This window comes from Anabas testudineus, chromosome 4 (assembly GCF_900324465.2).
Source record: "Anabas testudineus chromosome 4, fAnaTes1.2, whole genome shotgun sequence".
Taxonomy (NCBI): domain Eukaryota; kingdom Metazoa; phylum Chordata; class Actinopteri; order Anabantiformes; family Anabantidae; genus Anabas; species Anabas testudineus.
Window position 1 is genome coordinate 1409496 of NC_046613.1, and position 19873 is coordinate 1429368.

The following is a 19873-nucleotide window of genomic DNA, read 5'->3' on the forward strand; positions in this document are numbered from 1 at the left end:
GGCTGAGCGTGCAGAGATAGTTGGATCACTGAGCTGAACAGTTTTCCTTGGTGTCGACTCTGTGGTGACCTGCACTGAGCATTATGGTGAACTGGTATGTTTAGATGCTGCCTTCCCAACTCTCACTGATCACTCAGGTTTGTTGATGGTGAAGTGTTCGGTTGCTCTACATCCCAGGGAGCTGTTTCCTTCTGGCCCTCCCTTTTAGTTAGGCTGTCATAGTTAGTCCCTGCTGCATATACACTCACCTCAAACTTTATTTTTAATCTGTTAATCTTACTTAGGTCTGGTTAGGTGAGCATTACTTTAATTGGCGTAACATGTTAAGCAAAGCTTACCTATGCTTACTCTTACTTATTTAAACCAGACTTCGTTAAAATTGACCTTAAACAAGTATAACCTGATAACTAATTCAACCTCATGTTAAATTGATCTGTCCCATGCTTCTCTGTCTATATAAGCTTTTCACAGTAAAACATTTCAAAAGACTGTTGATGCTTTTTTAGACTAAATCAAAGTAGTTGATCCTCACCGTCCTCCACAGCTGGCTCAGCCTCTGACACCAGCTCCTCACTGGGTCTCCTCTCTGTCTCACCGTCCTCCGAGTCCTCCTGAGGAGTCAAACCACAGAGGAATGTTTATACAGTCCAATCAACAGCAGCATTCATCAGTTTTGTTTAGCTAGAATACATTTTTCTATGGTTTTTATTTCTCTAGTGAGATCTTATAATGACATATTAAAGCTAAGCATTCAAACTACATTATAATAGTGTGAAAGACAAAACCCAGCTTTGTTTGCTCACCTCTCTTTTGGATGGGGATGGGCAGTAGAAGAAGTAATGTGGGTTGGAGGGCACAGTTTTGAAATACTGGGACACGATCTGCATGAATTTGTCCTGTCAAACAATTCATTGTCAATGTTACTGACTCCGTTTGAACTTGTAACCAACGCTTATGTACTAGCTCAGTGGAATATAGTGTAAAATATAATGAAAATCAGTAACGTCTGCTAATTTATTAAATGTGAAATTAGGAGCGGAGGATTCACTTCAGACAGTACCTGTATTATCCTGTGCAGATCTGGGTACACTTCACACTTGGGCTGTGTCTGAAGCAAAGTCAGGGGGAATTCTGGGATTTTGCTGGTTGTTGAGTCACTCAGATTCAGGGGCGGTGTAGCAGCATGGCTCTTCCCTCTAGATTCTGCTTCATTGCCATCCTCCATTTCAATACTATGGCCAAAACAATCATAACATCAATAATCGTATTTGCTTACAGAAATCTGTCTGAAATGTAAAAATGGCCTCTGCCAGTAGACCTCACTGAGTTTAAAGCATTCCCTTTTATAATGTGTTGTACGATATCTGGAAAGAAAACTAACCTAAAGCAAAAACTAAAGCTGAAGAAACAGATCATCACAGCATCATCTAGTGGAGAGTTTAAATCATTACAGCATCTTCACAGTTTTGGGACAGTGGAGCTTATTATATTGTTTTAGACTCATATAGTGAAATTCCAGTGGGATTCATAAGAAAAACTATTAAACTGAAATACAAAGAAAACGATTAAGAAATAGGTGTAAAACTCTCAATTTGTTTTATTTATCAGATCAAAGTTTTGTACACCAAGTCTACCTGTCATTATTTCAGCCAAAGGTACAGTAAAGGTTTAGATGTTGGTTACATAAAAAATATCTAGCATTCTCTTATCAGGTTCACAATCACGTCATCTGATCTTTAGTCTTACCTGGACGAGGAAGCCATCGCAGCCCTGTCATCTGGCCGCTCTTTCTCCACCTCACCAATGATAAAGGTGGCTGGGCTCCTTGAAGGTTTTGGAACCTCACTATGCTCCCTGAACACCCTGATGTGCCCGCAGAGGATCTGCAGGAAGGAGGTGATGTCGATCTCCTGAAGGGATTCCTCACAGTAGTCCATGGCAATCAGAACATCCAGAGAGCTGATGCTGTAGGACTGCTGCAGGCTGCGGTATACACCTAAGGAAAGAGGGACAGGAGCTTCATCAGTATTTTAAGAAGGATACAAATATATCAATTAAATAAAATATCAATTCAACTCATATCCCACAACATCACAATGTGTGCTTGCTTTGTATCACACAATGTGTGAGGCCCAGTGATACTTCCTTAACCCCAACAAAAAGGCAAGTGATCTTCTTACAACAATAAATATCAGGTTTCTGTGATTTTGCTTTGAATTTGCAAGTGTCAGGCAGCAGTGGGTTAGGTCAGAAGAGTGGGGGCTGTATGTTGGGGTTGTTCTGCCTTCCAGAATTGTTATTGCTGTTTCTGTCTTGATTTCAGAAGTGTTACACACATCGTGATTACTGAGCTCGCCAGCAAACAGTGATAGTGACAGATAAAGAGTTTCATTCATTCCTAGGTGAGCACATTGTATGTGGGTGGAGGAAAGGAGGAGGGGGTGTCACCTTTGACATAGCTCTGGTGGTAATGCTCTTGCAGCAGGCTGCAGTAGTTGGCCAGCTCCTTGTGTTTGTGAGGCTGAGACAGGAGGTCAGTCCATGGTGATGGACTGCTGCGGTCCTGAGACAGTGACCTGCCAGTGGACAACAGCATAGCACGTACAGTGAGGAAGGACATAGATATAATCATACTCAGCTGGAAAGACAATGAAGGATCTGCTTAAGTCACATGGAATAGAGGTTTATCTAGTATTTCCCAATAGATTTAAGTTCATCCACATGACTGTAATATCATTACTGTTCAAAAACACACGACAATTAAAATACATACAACTGCATTCATTTAATGAAGCACTGATATATGTCCACTACAGTAAGCACAGTCAAAGAAGCCAACAAGCCTGACAGGGACTGAACCTCCACAGCATGCGTTTGAAGCCTCGTATTGGAATTCACTTATTAGGACAAAAGGGGTGGCCATCAAACAGGTGGGAAACAACTTCAGTCACCAAAGAGTGCTTTCACCCATGGAACAGCAGTGTGTCAAACAGGAGGACAAACTGCTGCAACATACAGTACGCATACAATCATCCGTCAACCTGCAGCAAGCAGTAGTCATACCACTGGCAGTGCAATAAACAATGGGACAGTCTTCGATCTGTCTAAGAAATAACTTGTGAACATGTTAGACACATACAGCAACGTGTACAGGTGTATGGAATCTGAAGTGTGCCACTAGATAAAGATTTACACATTATGTTAAAACAGTCTAGTTATCTACTTAGTTTTTTTAGTCTTTCTTAGTTTTTAGTCACACTCCAGACTCCATTATGCATGGGGGTCCGATCAGAAAATCAGAGAAAACTCCCAATAAACAGGCAAAAGCCTGATCTGCAAGAAAAACAAAAGTTGCTGTGTTAAAAATGTCTCCAGAAGTAAAGATCCCCCGTGTGTCTAAAAGAAAATCAATGTGCTGGAATGCAATACTGAAGTCATCATATGTTGATGAAACAGAATATATTTCGTTTTATTAATCGTGCAGAATAGTTTGGAGTTTTAATGCCTACAGTCAATTGTGGCAAAAATGTCCAAGTTACTATAAGAGAATTTAAAACAAGCCTAAAAGACAACTGATTTACTGATCAGTGATCAGTGAACAGCTTTCAGCTATTTATTCTGACTGGATTCTTCTGGTGAAAATGAGCATCCATGCTCATCCCTCATCAAGAGGGACTGTACTTGTCTGTTGGTTGTGTGGCAGCATTTCACCTGTGTATGTGTGTGTGTGTGTGTGTGTGTGTGTGTGTGTGTGTGTGTGTGGGCGACACAAGCCTGAGGAGGAAGCACAGACAAGCCTGGGAAGGGAAGAAGGCTTTGAAGTGTGCAGTATTAGAAAAGCGTCACTTTCTCACTCTACAAGAAGACAAGCGTCCAGGGTTTTCAGAGGTGTCCACTAGAAAGCTGAGCAGCACCTCAGCAGAGAGGGAGGGAGAGCAGAGAAACAGAATCGAGCTGCTACCTGAACTTTATCTGCTGATACATCTCCCAGGATTCAGCATCTTGAGCTCTACTCTCACCCGTGAAGACAACCAGAGACAAAAACACGTTAACAAAAAAATCAAGGGTCAGTTACGTCAAACAGTGCTGGGGAAATTAGTTACAGGATAATCCATTCATTACAGCTTGGATACAACTTTACATAGCTTTGCCCATCATTTTTACAACTCTGTACTCCTTATATACTCTGTATAAAGAGATGTAGAAGAAATCAAGATCACTTGTCTGCTGCATGAATACTCCAGGTTTCCCGGCACAGTAACACAATTAGCAGTTGAACTAAATGACTAGGTTTTCTTGACAACTGCAACAACACATCTCCTTTCTAGCAAACGTGCTCAGTATTATCTCTATTGTACTGCAGCTGGCAGAGGTAACGATCCTCCAACAAGACATTGTGCAGGTCTAATCCACAGCTACAGGAAGAGTTTGATTGAGGTTATTGCTGCAAAAGCTGTTTTAACTAAATCTTTGTTTCATTTATTTTTTACAACATCATGCTGTTTGTTTATGGGTGGGTTCAGTAAAGATATGACTGTTTGTGTTTTATCAGCTTAGAAACATTGTGATTGTTGATATTCATGAATTTGGTGAAGATCAGATCACACTGACCAATTCCTAATTACAAATTAATCCAGGAAACTGCTTTTACATTCTTATATTAGCTGTTCCACAAGTGTTTGCAGTTTGTTTCTTGACCAGCCTGACGGGAACAACAGCCACACACACAAAAAAAAAAAAAAAAAAAAAAAAAAAAACAGGAGCCAATTTGTAATAAACTGGAATTATCCTTAACTGACAGTAAGTTGGCAATAAAGCAAAGTTCTCAATCCTTGAACTGTTTTTCACATTGATACCACTTGTCTGTCTTTTTCCCTGTAGGTGAGCTCAGTACCTGAAGAAGATGTCCCTGGGCTGACGGGTGGAGTTGGGGTGTACCAGCTGCTCCTTGAGTTGCTCCAGAGAGCAGTTGTAGACGTAGACCGGACACTTTAATTGGCTGCTGTCAGCGGTGCTCTGCTGGGAAACCTGCCTGCTGAAGCTGATGTGGAAATCTGCCTTGTTTGGTTCAGAGAACTGGACTCCCACATCTAAACAAATGAGAAGATTGTGTCTCTAATTTGAGGGTCTAAGGGCAGGGAGTGTTGTTTGATGTACAGTATGGACTGTAAAACCAATAAAACTCATTTGTGATACTGGGCTATAATAAGACGTAACTTTCCTTAGCCCATTTGGAAACAAGCGCACAGCACTGACCTGAACCTAGGGTCCCAGTCTCTGACACCCTGCTATCCCAGCTGTCTTGATCCTGTATCAATGAGTCCACATGCCAAATCTGGCCCTCAGACCGAGGCGAGAGTATGGGGGACCTGCCAGGGACGTTTCCACTGCTGGAGCTCCGTCGCAGTTTACTGGCCAGACTGAGGCCGGACTCAGACCTCTCGAGGCCGCTGGTGGAGCCAGACAGGGACTCAGTCTGAGATTTGATGCTGGGAGTCAGCGTGTCCTCCTCCTGCGTGCTGACGTTACTCTGAGGCTCCAGCCCTGACGCCATCAACATCAGAACATCTGCGAAACATATGCCGTTTCCACATTTCACTTTTTTTGAGAATATAGTTCAAAACAAAACAACTACCGAGTTGTTGTAAATGTTAAAAAGAGGTGCCCCACCTACTGGGTAAAATGATAAATATGGTGTCAGCTATCACTAAAGAACAGTTTTCAGTTTTCTCTTTTGATATGCCCTCTAGCTGGTTACTGCACTGCAAGAGAAGATGCCCCACTCTTCAACACTGTTGTACAACCTCATGTGAACTTAGTGATACTGTAGCTCCAGAAAAATGTTCTTGTGGTGTCATATCCACCGCTCACATTATCCAAGTTACTAGTTTCATTCACCTCATATCAATAATTTAAGTTAATATAAGCCCTTAAAAATAGAATTACCATGTATGTCTGCCCAGACCTATATTCTAATCAGTTCATCCATGAGTTCAGGTGGATGTCTGTCTGAGATGTAATGAAATTCACTCAATTCAGTACTGAGATACAGTGTTGATGATAATAGAACAGACATGACATCACTCTGGTGTACTCAGTTCATCATTGAGGCCAAGTGGACGTTTGTTCCACTTTTGAAGTACTAGTCTAGTACACTAAACACTGTGTGACACTAAACAAAAGTCAAAGTGTACCTGTGAAGGAAGCTGGGAGGAAGGTGAGGAGGATCTGCTGGGAGTTGATGTACTTAGCATAGCACTTCCACTGGGGTGTAGAACAGCTCCTAACCCCCAGCAGGGGCTCTTCATCCACTAGGTCTGCATTACTGAAACTCTGCCAAAGATACAGATAAAAGTATTTATTACTATACAAACCCACTACAACGTATTATGGCTTCACGAATCAATGTATGTTAACAAATTTTTATAAAAGAGATTACCTGTAAAGTGCTGGTAGATCCCATCACCTCTTTGCTGCTGGCAGTGGTGTGGAATGATGTCATAGTGTCCTGTCTGTCTGGAGGCTTCATACACTCCTCTAAGGAAACATACAACATGACACAAAGGAATTCTGATAGATTAGAAGGAGACACAGACTCATCAGAGTCTGTTGGAGCATGTCATGACTTTAAAGCTCTGTATGTTTGTTCATGGTGTGGTCCTCTTAGTGAGAAAGTGTACCAAATCAATACAGGACCAAACGCTATGAATGGCACGATTTGAGGGCTTTGGGTAGTGTAGTAGGAGCTGAGGTTCCCCACAGACACCAGGTCTGATGACTCTGCAGACGATGTAACGTAATAAACAATAATCAACGGGGTGACCAACCTGTGTTAACATTCATTGTGAAATCATGTTCCCCTGTCATACAAACATACAGTAGTCCACAACACTTTAACTTCCTCCTGTATTTACTTTTTTCGTTGCTGTGGCACACATTGGACCATTGAGCAGAGAGAACGTTCTCACGTGATTTGACGTGACTAATTTTAGTTCATTTGGATTTTTCTCAGTGTGAAAAGAAACCACACAAAAATAAAACGCTCCAAGTTTACAAACTCATCCACCGATTCAGAAGAAGAGTGTGGAAACACCCTCAGACAAGTACTGACCTTTTATAACCGGTAAGGAGAAAGGTGCAACATGGCCGTCTCGCTCTCGCTCTAAGATGTGGTGCATAAAGGCGACATGGTCGCTGTCAGCTAACGGGATCTCTCGATCAGTGAGGTCATGCTCCAGGCTGCTGTGGAAGAGGCCGAGCAGCAGCTCGTTGGGCAGACAGTGAGAGCTGTGAATCTGCTCTTCAGTCTCCATCACTGAGGGCAAGGAGGTGAAAACACACTATGATAAACTCGCCATGATAAATATACTATGATAAATACATGTTGGAGTAAAAGTATCTCATGTTGGAAGAGTACAGTACCTGTGCTGAATGTGAGGAAGAACAGTTCAACCTGCTGGCATTTTGGGAGCAGCTGAATGAGATCAAACTGGAAAGGAACCATGTGAATGCTGCCCTCAGAGACCAGAGCTTCTCCTGCACACACAGAGCAAACTCATCCATCAGTTCACAAGGTCAAAACAAATTATTCTTCAGGGTAGTTTTACAACCCTCAAGTCCTTTGTCACCCTGACCACATTCACACCGTTACACAGCAGTTGGGAGTTGAGATGATTTTTCAGATTTAATCCTGCCAGTCATTAAGCCAATGAGCTGTCAGTTAGATCACTGCCCCTCATCACTTCCTGGTAGTCTGTAAAGTACGAGTGGTTGTATTTAATTAGTGCCACTTGAATGGCATAGTTTAATGAATGTCTAATGGACTTTTGTTTGTGGATATTTGTGACTTTGGTGAAGATCAGATGAAAACCAGCACAAATAGTTGACTTACCTTTTCTTTGCACTGTATTTTTAGTTACTGTAGTTTTATGGTATTTGCTTTAATGTACTGCTTTAATATAAGGCTGTGGATTCCATAACCTGTAATTCTCAGTTTATAGAAAGAAATACTATTACTTAAAAAAATATATAAATACTTCATACAATGCATGACACATGAGTGATGCATTACCTCTCATGTCCTTGAGGCCAGCTGGGAGTGAGCAGACCTGATCTTTATTCTGACACAGTTGGCTCAGATACTCAAAGGTCATCATGGTGGCCATACAGGCCAGATCCTTTGGGAAGATCTGCAACAACACAACAGGTCACTATACTGAAAATCGACATATTTCTTGAACTTACACAGAGATGTACACTGTTAAGCTAAGATCCCACAGCTCTGAGCGTGGACCGAGTGTCACTCTTGGACAAGCTGTTGTGTAAACTACTTATACACACTGCTTGAGGGATCTCCTGGTACTTGAGGTCCTGAAAGTGGCGATGAGGGTCCATGCAGTTCATCACTGTGCCACTCTGAGGTTCTATCCAGCACTCTGTCACGAGGTTCAGCTCTGTGTCCACGTCTACAGCCTCCACCTCTGTGTCGTTGTCATCATCAGTGGAGAAGCTAGAGTCCCGTCAAAGACAAGCCAGCAAAGTCATCAAATATAAGCATTATATATGTTCAGACGGGTCAGCTCTCTCAATTTGTTCCATACAGATGGTCACTCTGAGCTATACCTGTCCTTAGTAGAGGTCGCCTGAGGAGGAAAGAGGATGTACTGAACGATGCAGGAGTGACACTCTGTGTCCGTGTCTCCTGACATGCCCTGAGGAGAGAAATGAAATTCTTTAAGGACACAAGCAACACTGCACAAAAATAAAAATAAATACTGTGTTTGAGCACTGTGCAAAACAACAGAAGGTGCCACCAACCAAATGGTGCAAACAGACAACTTAATGTTTAGTGTTTTTTACCTTCATTGGCAGCTCGATCACCATGTTTACAATGCCCTCTCCAGTGGCAGCGAAGTGAAAGCCTTCAGACATACGGATGCTGCAGACATCAACAGAGTTCACGTCACCAATTCACCAAACTAATGTTGCTTTCTTGAAATGACCTGCTAACACTAGAGTTATTATATATTGACAGTGTTGCCCTTCATGACTGCTGCAATTTACTCTTGCAGCATAATATGAGCCAGATCCAGACTCATGGAGATCCATACTTTTCTTATTAGTGCTGGAAGTTGAAGTTTGCAGGATTCTGCTTGAAATTTGCATCACTGCCAAAACAATAATACAACACTATATATATAAATCTGTTACTGAGTTTATGGAATACACTGTCATCCTGAATTTATAATGTTAAATGTATAAGACTGCTTTCAGACACTGGTTTATTAAAAGTACCATCCTGGTTAGAAAACAGCTCTGTAAGAACAGCAAAGAACACAAATTCTCATTTACAAGCTGGTATTCAGATAATGTCAGGGTTCTGAAAGAACACACACATCCACAAGTCTGTGGATGTGTGTGTCACATGTTCAGTCTTTGTTTCAGAACTGTGACACTCCTAGTGTTTATGAGGGTATTATTAAACTCCATCATCAATTAACACATTTCTAAACTCTGTGTGATGTTGAGATTGTTTGTACTCGACTCTTACCATAGACAGGAAATTCTGTATAATGTACCGTTCACAAGTAAATATAAAATGTGTTTTTTAAATGATGATTTCATTTATCAGGGGAAAAAAATTGTCCCAACTTGCCTGGCCCTTTCTGGAAAAGTACCTGGACGACATAATTGATAAAATCATGAATTCTGTGCTCTACAAGAAAATCCTGGAGCATATCCGGCCATCAGTTTGTGTACTCAAATTTAATTGCACTTGGGTTATGCAGCAGAATAGGCCGTTCATGCTCACAGAAGACCTCTTCATTGCTAGTTATGTTAAACACTTGATTGCAGTTGCTATTAGGCTGCTATTAGGTTTAGAGGTAATTACGCTTTCACAAAGGGCCAAGGGGGTTTGGAACTTTTCTCTTATTAAATTAAAATATCATTTATAAACTGCATTTTTGTATTTACTTGTAATATCTTAAACCTTTCATTTAATTTGAAGAATCAGATAGGGGCTAAATACTTTTTCACAGTACGGTTTATCAAAGGCATATTGCAATGAGTAGAGTTTTTCTGATTCTGCCTTTTGTCCGAAAGCAGAAAGTGTGAACAGCAGAGTGGTGTGTCTGACATGACTATATTCTTCTGCTGGACATAGTCACATGGAAATGGGACAGGGAGATGAGTAGAGTTTGTATCAGCTGGAAATCGAATAACAGCAGATCAAAAAACACAAAGGCTTCTCAGTAAAGTATGACCATATTTACTCATAAAACAAAAATAAAGAACTGTTTCTAATTTACAGTAAGACTTTCAAATAAACAGTGGTATAAGAGTAGTAAGTGACTAGCTTCCTTGAATATGGTCCCAACACAATGTGCGTCAACTCACTCAGAAAGCATGGACAGGATGTGGGCCACAGCCTGCATGGCCACAGCTGGTCCTTGACTGCTCTGCACGGCCCACACCCAGCGCTGGTGCAAAAAGTAACGGGACAGAGAGGCCAGCGTGGAGGAAGCTGTCCGGTTAGCTGCCATGCTGAGGGGCACAGCACTGTTGGAGGGCTGCAGAAAGTTCTCCATGTTGAAAATGAACGGAGTCCTGAAGTCCAGTGGCAGCTTCTCATATCTGCAAAGAAATTGCTTACAGTCACTTGTAACCAATACTTTTAACTGTGGAATTCTAGCAATGTGCAACTGGCGCTTTGTTTGTTGGCGTGCTGTGCTGTTACGATGAGCTGCTCTGTCATGTGGCCTGACCTTATGAGCAGCTTCTCCAGAGGTTTGTTGAGCACCACCACACAGGGCCTGTCTGACAGCGCAGGTTTGGGAGCAGGGATGGAGGGAGATTTGGACGGAGATGGGTGCCCAATAATCTTCCTCTTGGTCTTCGGAGTCGCTTCTTTGTTCTGAACGCGATGAGGAAACCGAAGTTTGAGGATCTGCTCGCGCAGCTCATCCACAATCTGAAGACACATGCAAGCATGATGGCGGGTTGAAGCACAGATAATACAGCAGATACATGGGACTAGTGCCTGACTGTTGACCACTGTCACTATATTGTTTAATACACTATGTGTATATCTACCAATTAAGACAATATTCACTTACTCGCTTTATACCAACAGGAAACAACACACAAAGTGGAACCAGGCTATTGTAACATTCTAACAATAGTTGTGTTAGCAAAGGCGGGATCTGCAGCAAAGATACCGGTTGGTACAAGTGTCCCCTGTGGAAAGTGTATGTTTGACTCTCAGTACCTTGTTTCTGACGTGGGCTGGTGTACCAATAGGGAAGCCCAGACGCAGCACCATGCAGGGTGTCTTGGAGATGACACGGACCAGGTAGAAGGAGGTGGGGGGCTGGTCAGACGAACTGCGGAGACAAAATTTATTAAAAAGCAGGTATTTCGGAGTAGCATGAAGAGTAATTAAAAAGCACTGTGACATTAGACAGTGCTTTCAGGGTCTATACATGCAACATCTTGGCATCTTGAGTTCTAAACTGAAAGGAGATTTTTTCTTCCTTCAGAATAACTGATTCAAATCCCTTTTAAAAGCCTGAAGAGATGTAAGTATTTAGACTTTCACAGGAAAGAAGAGGCAGAGTAAATTTCTTTCCGTTTGTTACACCCTTAGATTTATCATGGAGTTACTTGAGAGGTCTTAATACTGAGGTTGTGAATCACTGACTTAAGGGCTTTCAAGCAGGTAAGAACCCAGTTGTTGTTAGAAAACTTTCCAATTTGAGGGGATTTATTATGAGCATGAAAATGATTAAACTGAAGATGCTAAATGTTGCTAAATAAATATCCTCTACCTCCAGTTCCAATATGAACAATATATACAATCTATATCACCGGATTGATTCATTATCAACATCTAAGTTAATAAGATTTCAGTAAGTGTTTCTGCTGTCTCACCAGTAGATCAGTTTAACATAGGAGTAACCTTCCACCAGCACAAAGCTGCTCCAGTCCCTCAGCAGTGATGTGAGGGCAGAGTGGGAAATGCGACATTGAATGGTGCTGTAGCGTCCGTTGTTTCCAGCCGTGTGCAGATGTTTGGGGACAGGCCTAAAGAGGCAAAATGAGTCATGTAATGAAGGACTGACAGACAAACAGCTGAAAAGCTTTTTAAAGATTATTATTTCATATATCTGAATGGACAGAGCAGCAACTACCACAGCTGGAGACTGAAACTAGTAAGTGTAGGATCTTATAGTACAATCCATCGTTTATGTAGTCTAATCAGTTGTAGTGAAGATGTTACTTAGGCTCTGTATATCACCTTCCAATAATAAAACACTATATAATTCTCACATGTCATGTTCAAGGATGAAAGTGATGCGATGCATGTGCAGCCATCTCTGCCAAAAGGTAGCATCCATGGAGAGGATGGGCTTCCAGTATGAAGCAAACTGGGACTGAGAGGAGTCTTTGGATCCACTGTGCTGCAGGGACAGGACCTGGAAACAGAGGAGACATGTTCAGTTAATGTGAGGTTAGAGAACAGAAGAAAACCAGAGAGGACTTCAAGTCCAAGCCAAACCATCTAAAAACGTAGAATCCATCATTCATTAAATTACTCTCTTATTTAGACTCATTTGTATAACAGCTGCAGCCATCACTCTTACCCTTCTGAGTATTAGGTATTTTGTCTATGTAGTAATGGAGATTTGGAATTTTGAGACTATGAGTCTTTTTGTAGCTCGTTGTTCTGCAAAATGTCACTAATGTCTATTTAGTTTACTCTTAAACTTTGTTTACTGTGACCCATATACTTAGATCATCTTCACTTTTTACCGCCATGTCAAAGACAGCATGCTCCCCATAGCCATATCTCAGTGGAGGCCAGACAGTACTCTTTGTTCCTGCATCCTTTCAGGGTCACAACTGTTTGTTGCACACTAACTATCTTGTGCTGCAGACTGCTCCGATACTCTGTACGACTGTTGGCCTTTCTTTGCAAGGAAATAAACTTACAAAAGGCAGATCTGTCATTGGGATTCTGCTTAAGCTCTCAGAGTACACTTACAGTATACACAGTATAGAGTTATTCTAGCTGGACATGATGAGTATGATATAGTAGTAAAGTATAAGTACCGGAGTAGTAGAGCCAGGAGGGATGTAGAACAAAGGAACTCCATTTTTGGTGCTCTCAGGAATCGTGTAGTTCTCAGGAATTGAATTGAATGACTGGAGGTGCACTAACATCTGATCAGTCTGGTTGATGCTGGGAGGACACACAGCACATGCAGTTAGTAAACAATACATCCTGCGTTCAAAAAATAAATAATTAAAAAAGAATCAAACTATCAAATGCATTTATATTGATTTATATTTGACAAGTCCATAAGAATGAACGAGGTCTCTAGTATCAGATGCTGTACCTCTGCAGTGTGTTCCAGAAGCGGCGGATTACGGAGGTGCGGTACGGGCTGGTGATAGGTTTCCTTTGTGTGCAGCTGATGTCATGCAGGATGTCGTAGCTTCCCTCCATTGTCACCTCTACCCTGGTCGTTCTCTTTCCTGGGTCCAGTGGCCAACAGGCGGCCGCCAGGTACTCGATGTGCATGTTGTGTTTCCATAACAGTACGAGCTTCACCTCCAGCTGAGTCCCACCTTAAAAAAACCAGGAGGAACATTCGAGACAAGAAGAAAGGTCTTACACTGCACATCTTGTTGAACTATTTACCTAGACTTTTCAAACATCTAAAACTTTGGTGAAGAAAGACATCTACCTTTGGTCAGGTTGATCTCTCTGATCGTATAGCCCTCTCGTAGTCTAACAGACACTACGCTGATTAAATGAGCATGGACTTCCTTCTCTGTGTGTTTCTTCCTTCTCATGACCAGGGCAGGATTTCCACTGGCTGACACCAAGTGCTCATTGAACAGTCGGTCCTGAGACACTACACAGCAATGAAATGGTTATCATACATCCAATAAAAATAGTTTTTTTTATCTAGAAAACAGAGGTGCCATAAAATCAACAAGTCTAACTCAATGTGTCAGTAAATGAAAATGTGTTTATGGATACACAAATTTAACTGCAATAAAATAAAATACAAAAACATCAGCCTAAAAACAGCAGAATTTCTCCAGAAAGCTCCCTGAATGGAAAAGTGGTTGATGTAAAGTTGTCGTCCACAAATTGTGGGGTCACTCTTTCAACAGCTTGTTATATGTCATATAACATGTAAGTAAGTGTCCTTGGGAAAGACATTGAACCCAAAGTTGCTCTAGAATTTTGCAACAAAAGATTTTATTTCACGTCAACAATCAATCAAACAATAAAGAAAATGGTTATTAGGAAACATGTTAAGGATGTTGAAATAAATAAACCAAATTCTATATTACTGGGGGCTTTGGTGTGCCCTAAGGCTCCCGGTTAGGCCCATAATTATTTATGCTTTAGATTAATGTTTGTGTTTCCCCTACGTTTTAATTAAGAGGGGGCTGTAATTCAGGTGTGCAAATGCCTATAAAGTGTGCTACTATAGTGAAAATGTACTTGTATCACTATGGAAGTAAATACTGAAATAATAATTATAATAATTGTAAGATGCTGATGGCATTAGCATTTTACAATAAAAAACCTTTACTGTTCAAACTGAGGATTTAACAGTGAAAGTAGAAATCCAATTATGGAAGTCTTTGAGTGCAATGGTTTTTAAATTTCAACACTAACTATTTAGAGCTTAAAGGTTAAGATGTGGTAGTATTATGGCAATAATTTGATAGTTCCGTATCTCACCACAGAAGTACTCTGAATTCATCGACTCAGGGGTCTTGAGGAAGGAGTAGGTTAAGAAGGCCTTGTGATAAGCATTCATATCCTGACTGTTAAGGTCTACTTCAGGACAGCTGGGCAGGTAGGAGCCAAAGGTGGCTAATGAGATGAACTTCATCAGCTCAACATTAGGGATGTAGCCAAAGCTGCAGTCATAAGAGTATGCACCGCCAACCTGGAAAAACAGTGCAAAAATATAATCCAAGAAAAAAAAATCTGAAGGTGCCAATAAAAACGACAAACTCAGTACAAAATGGAAAGACGTTCTCATTAATTAATATAATTTACATTCAACTTTAAAAATGATGTCAGCTATGCCAGTAAGATTAAGATGTTATGGTCTTTACCTGCACAAAGGAGCAGGCAATGGTTCCACTCCTGAGCTGGTTCAGCAGGGTTTCACACACAGCTACATCCGGAACACTAGTTACTCCATCTGTGATTATTATGATACCTGGAACACACAGGTTCAATTACTAAGTCTATCTTGTGATATTTGATGAAGTCACAAGATGTGCTACTGTACTTGTGTCGTTTCTCTCTTAGCTGTGATAAACTGTTCAAACACTTTAGGAAGTCATTGCTGTGTGGATGGTGTGCACTGTTTTCCCTATCTGTGCAAGTCAGCACACTGAGACTACAAGAACACTCAAAAGACACTGGGTCAGAAGGAAGGCCGAGACAGCAGGCTTTTCAGCCCATCCAGTATGATGTACAGTATGATTAGAATTACTTGAAATGAGAAGGCTATTGGTTCAACACCACTGACTAAGGACCAAGGACTAATCACTGTTCACCCACAGATGGGCAAAGGCTCCTTCAAGTACGCCTGGGTGCTGGACAAGCTGAAGGCCGAGCGTGAGCGTGGTATCACCATTGACATTGCTCTGTGGAAATGACCTAGTTTACTTGAAACATCCTGAGGCTTTTACACTTTTGCTCATTTGAGGGACGTAAAAACAAGAGTAACAAGCCAAGAGCAGAGGAGCAATAAAGATATCACCCCGTCAGAAAGTGGTGTTGAGAGCTCAACTTTAGAAAACACACACACACACACACACACACACACACACACACACACACACACACACACACACACACACACACACACACACACACACACACACACACACACACACACACACACACACACTACAGATGCAGTGACTAAATGAGGCTGTATGGGTGGGGAAAAAAGACAGTGATCTGGAAAAGCTGCAGTAGCTGTACACACTACACTAAACCTGGTAGTTGGATGAGTCCCAATCTTAATGACAACTTTTAAATTATTAAAAACCTACCTGCACTTGAGTTAGGAGGCAGCAGCTGAAGGGCTAGGATGCCCTGGCGTACCATGCTGACAAGGCCCATATCCGCTGACACCATGGAGACACCCTGCTTCCTGTGGGCCTGGTCATCTATGTTGTTGCCTTGGAGAACTGAATTTTGGACTGGCTCCACAGACTACGGGAACAACAAAAAGTAAATACATCAGTGTATATCTTCATCAACACTTAAAACCACTGAATATCTACCACAGTGTGACAACTGTCAGCCAAGCAGGGCATGGTCCGGTCTTTAAACTGGACTCAGCACTCCAGATAATGTGAGTTTAGTGGATCAGTATATACTGTCTATATGTGTGCCAAGAACATTTGTGCCAGATGTAATAACATTCCTTACGGGTGTTCCAGAGACACTGCATTAAAAGGAATGGGACTGATACAAGGTTACAGTGTGTAAATGAAATGATTCTTAGGAGATGGCTCAGGACTTTTTCAAGCTGGTTTAATACAATACTGACATATCTAGACTGTACGTACCTTGGTATAATAGTGGCTAAGACAATAGACCTGAGAAACTAACTGACATAAATAATACTGACATTTTTAAGAAGGGAATCATCTGAAAGTTTTAGTAAGATCTATTGCTTCATCAACACTATGTTTCCCCATATGCAGAATGGGTACAGTTTTAAAATTGCTCATGTGCACATGCCTGTTCATGCTGCTGATGAAGGACTTCTGCGATGTTGCTCTCCACTGCTCTGAGCTGCTGATAGATGTGATGCAGGAACTCATCCAGGTCTGTTCTATCCAGCTGACAGCCCTGTACCAAAACCTGTAAGAATGGGGGAATCAAGGCTATCAGAGGACTGTAGCAAAATCTGCAGCAGCTTTGCGTGCCACACAGAAAAAAAACAGGTAAATACAAGTAAACCTTTAAAGACTAGGACCTGATGAGAAGTGAGGCCAATAATTGATGAATATGCCAGGATGGTGATGAAGATCTTAGGTTTGAAAAGCTGATCAGTTCCCGGGACTTTGAATGGTTGAGTCAGACCAGCCAAACACCTCGACAAGGCATGAAAAACCTCATCGAAGATCATCTCTCCTGTGCTGTCGTCCTGCAGAACGAACAACAAAACGCACCTCAAATCCAAATTAAGAAGACACTTCTGCAATGGGTAACATCTCAATCATCTTATGTTAATCATCTTATGTTTGATCTAATACTGAAACTGTTTTTTGAAGTATCTGCTCATGTAGAATCTGATGTCAGCAACACATCTGAAAAAAGTTGGGATGGGGCAACACAACTCTGGAAAGGTTTCGTAGTGCTTGACACACAGTTACATGTGCTGTTGTATTGCTTTCACTTCTTTATAATGTGCAGTGCAGACCTGTCAGCCACTGAAAACATTTGGTGAAATAAGTAAAACACATATGACAAAGGAGAATCTGAACTATTGAGCAGCTGAAATCTCTCTGAAATCAAACAAGACTGGGAAAACTTGTTTTCAAAATTAAAGCAACTAGTCTTCTCAGTCATTCAATCTTATATGTATGTCACAACTGTGTACATACATTCAGGAAGCAAGCTTACAAACTGGATTTAAGTCTTACCACAATGCCTGTGGAGGGGCTGAGGTCCAGCTCGATGATAAAACGATACCTGCGGGCCAGAAAGGTGGCCCGCGTGGACGGCATCAATGTGTAGGGGTACATGTTCGGGGAGAAATCTGGCTGCCATCCTTTAGGTAAGATGCTCAACAAGTCCAATTCATTCTCTGAGTTTAGCTGAAGCACGATGGGATGAAGGGAGAGTCAAACAGTTTGATATTGTTACAGTAAATGAGGAAGTAGTCGGCAGTGTGAGACTCAAACTAGTAAACTAACAGTCAACAGTAACATATCACCAGCACAAGATATTTCACATTTCATTTGTGACACATTAGCCTCTTTGCAATCTTGCTGTAACTGTGAACTGACAGCAAAACAGGTTAACAGGCAGGATTAACTCACCAGTTCAGGCTTTGAGGCTGGCCAGATCACTTGGTTCAGTTTACCAAGGAACCAGGCCAAACGCACATTTCTAGAAATGCGATAGTCCTCCTTCATCAACAGGTAGATCTGGTCAGCCTCTTCCACCTCGTGAAAAGAAAAACCCTTGGTGAGTGCAAGTGAAAGCTTCAGGTCTGTGCTGCCCTGCAACAAAACAAACTCTGGACAAGAAGCCGTGTGACAGCATTACTGCTTATCAGCTAGTGAAGAGATGTGACAGTCCCACACAACAGAGGTCACATGAGCACATGAACGACAGGGCAGTGCAAGGCAGTCCTAATATTTAACAAAATGCTGCTAAAACTATTAATGTTAAACGAATGATTAGTATTGTGAGATATGCACATGTTGTAATGGCGGTTTTACTCCTATAATAAATACTGGGTTTAGGAACAGTCCAGTCCTGGCAGCACAGTCTTCAATGAAATCTCCAGTTTTCCTGTTTGCTAACTGCACGACGTTATCAACGCAAGCTAGCATGTGTGCACGTTTTCAAGTTAGGATGTCATTCATTTAATCATTTAAAGCATTTAACTTGTACTTGTTGTTCAAAAGGTCAAACTAATTTACAAAAGGTCAAGCACAGCGTAATAACGACGTGTTATTTTTATTACTGAGCTGATCAATACCGAATCCCCTTATTAATTCAGCTCATTTGGCGTTGTGTTAAACTTTGTTTTGCCGAGGTGATCTACAGTTTCCATGTGCATCCATACAGGCACCCCTGACTCACCAGATCCACTGAAAAATCTCCACACTTTAATGCAGCTGGAGCTCTAACGTGGATACGTTAACTTCTAGCTTGACAAGCAATGCTAGCTGCGCTGCTAACGTTCAGCTAATATAACTTAAATTCCTATCCGCCCACATGTCGGCACAGTTCTGTTAGCTGGGGACTTTTTGTTTTTTTTGCTCACTTTCAACGGGACTTTGTCGAGTTCTGACCGTTTGGATACACAGCCTAACTAATAGAAAATGTGCTATTTTCTCACCAACTAATAAAACCTCTGTGCTTCTTAGTGCAGATTAATGCTAATGTTACCTCATTGTCCTGTCTCTCTGCCATGCCTTGTCTAGCATAGGGATTGCAGGGATGTCAGCGAGGCTCAGCTGGCGAATATTCAGTAGGTTTGTGTAAAATAATCAGTCCTAATTCTTGTTTATCATCTGCCCTGTCTATCGATCAGGTGTTTGCAGACCACCGTCAGTTCAGAGCAGCGCAGCTTCCGGCCAAATCCTTCAAAATAAAGCGTGTTAGACGAATAGGTAGTTAGATTAGGTAATCCCCTCTAAAATGTAGGTTATCTAACAAATAACGCCACGTTTAAGTATAAGAAATTATAGTCATGTAGGTGCAAATTTCAATATGCTCTCAATATGTTCTTTTAAAACCAAACATAGCATGTCCGATACAAACAGGTGACAATCACATGAAAAGTAAGAGATTCAATACTCAAGTAAAAGTGCAAATATATTCCTAAAAACTACTCCACTACCTCCAAGTAGAAGAAAACTTATTAAAACAAATCTTTATGTAAGCACTAATAAACTAGTAAGTACAAAAGTACAAATGTTTCACTAATAAAACATATATATTTAAAACACTATTGAATTTGATGTAGTTGATAACATTAATGTACAGGTCTAGTCTAGATATGTTCCCCAAGTTTAAATGGTATGGCAAAAAAAAAAAAAGTTTAGTATTTAGTAAAATATAAGATCTCTT

General features: G+C 41.3%; 1 protein-coding gene across 5 annotated transcripts in view; it reads right to left on the bottom strand.

Moving 5' to 3' along the window:
• Positions 1-19349, bottom strand: part of szt2 (SZT2 subunit of KICSTOR complex) — a 71164-nt gene extending 51815 nt beyond the window's left edge. For 4 of the 5 annotated variants that reach the window (XM_026346127.1, XM_026346128.1, XM_026346125.1 and 1 more), the window contains exons 1-32: positions 19190-19349; positions 18109-18234; positions 17710-17883; positions 17040-17210; positions 16802-16924; positions 16105-16267; positions 15151-15257; positions 14768-14978; positions 13752-13922; positions 13401-13632; positions 13114-13243; positions 12331-12476; positions 11932-12084; positions 11270-11384; positions 10767-10972; positions 10399-10635; positions 8860-8938; positions 8623-8711; positions 8341-8509; positions 8072-8189; positions 7423-7536; positions 7112-7315; positions 6440-6537; positions 6195-6333; positions 5257-5568; positions 4895-5090; positions 3962-4009; positions 2449-2576; positions 1747-1996; positions 1061-1232; positions 804-896; positions 533-611 (exon numbers count right to left, since the gene is read on the bottom strand). In XM_026346127.1, the coding sequence (XP_026201912.1) occupies positions 533-611; positions 804-896; positions 1061-1232; positions 1747-1996; positions 2449-2576; positions 3962-4009; positions 4895-5090; positions 5257-5568; positions 6195-6333; positions 6440-6537; positions 7112-7315; positions 7423-7536; positions 8072-8189; positions 8341-8509; positions 8623-8711; positions 8860-8938; positions 10399-10635; positions 10767-10972; positions 11270-11384; positions 11932-12084; positions 12331-12476; positions 13114-13243; positions 13401-13632; positions 13752-13922; positions 14768-14978; positions 15151-15257; positions 16105-16267; positions 16802-16924; positions 17040-17210; positions 17710-17883; positions 18109-18234; positions 19190-19213 (4777 nt within the window). In that variant the 5' untranslated portion in view covers positions 19214-19349. The remainder of the gene's footprint in view (positions 1-532; positions 612-803; positions 897-1060; positions 1233-1746; positions 1997-2448; positions 2577-3961; positions 4010-4894; positions 5091-5256; positions 5569-6194; positions 6334-6439; positions 6538-7111; positions 7316-7422; positions 7537-8071; positions 8190-8340; positions 8510-8622; positions 8712-8859; positions 8939-10398; positions 10636-10766; positions 10973-11269; positions 11385-11931; positions 12085-12330; positions 12477-13113; positions 13244-13400; positions 13633-13751; positions 13923-14767; positions 14979-15150; positions 15258-16104; positions 16268-16801; positions 16925-17039; positions 17211-17709; positions 17884-18108; positions 18235-19189) is intronic. The other variant, XM_026346126.1, reaches the window with a different exon arrangement.
• Positions 19350-19873: the final 524 nt, after the last annotated feature.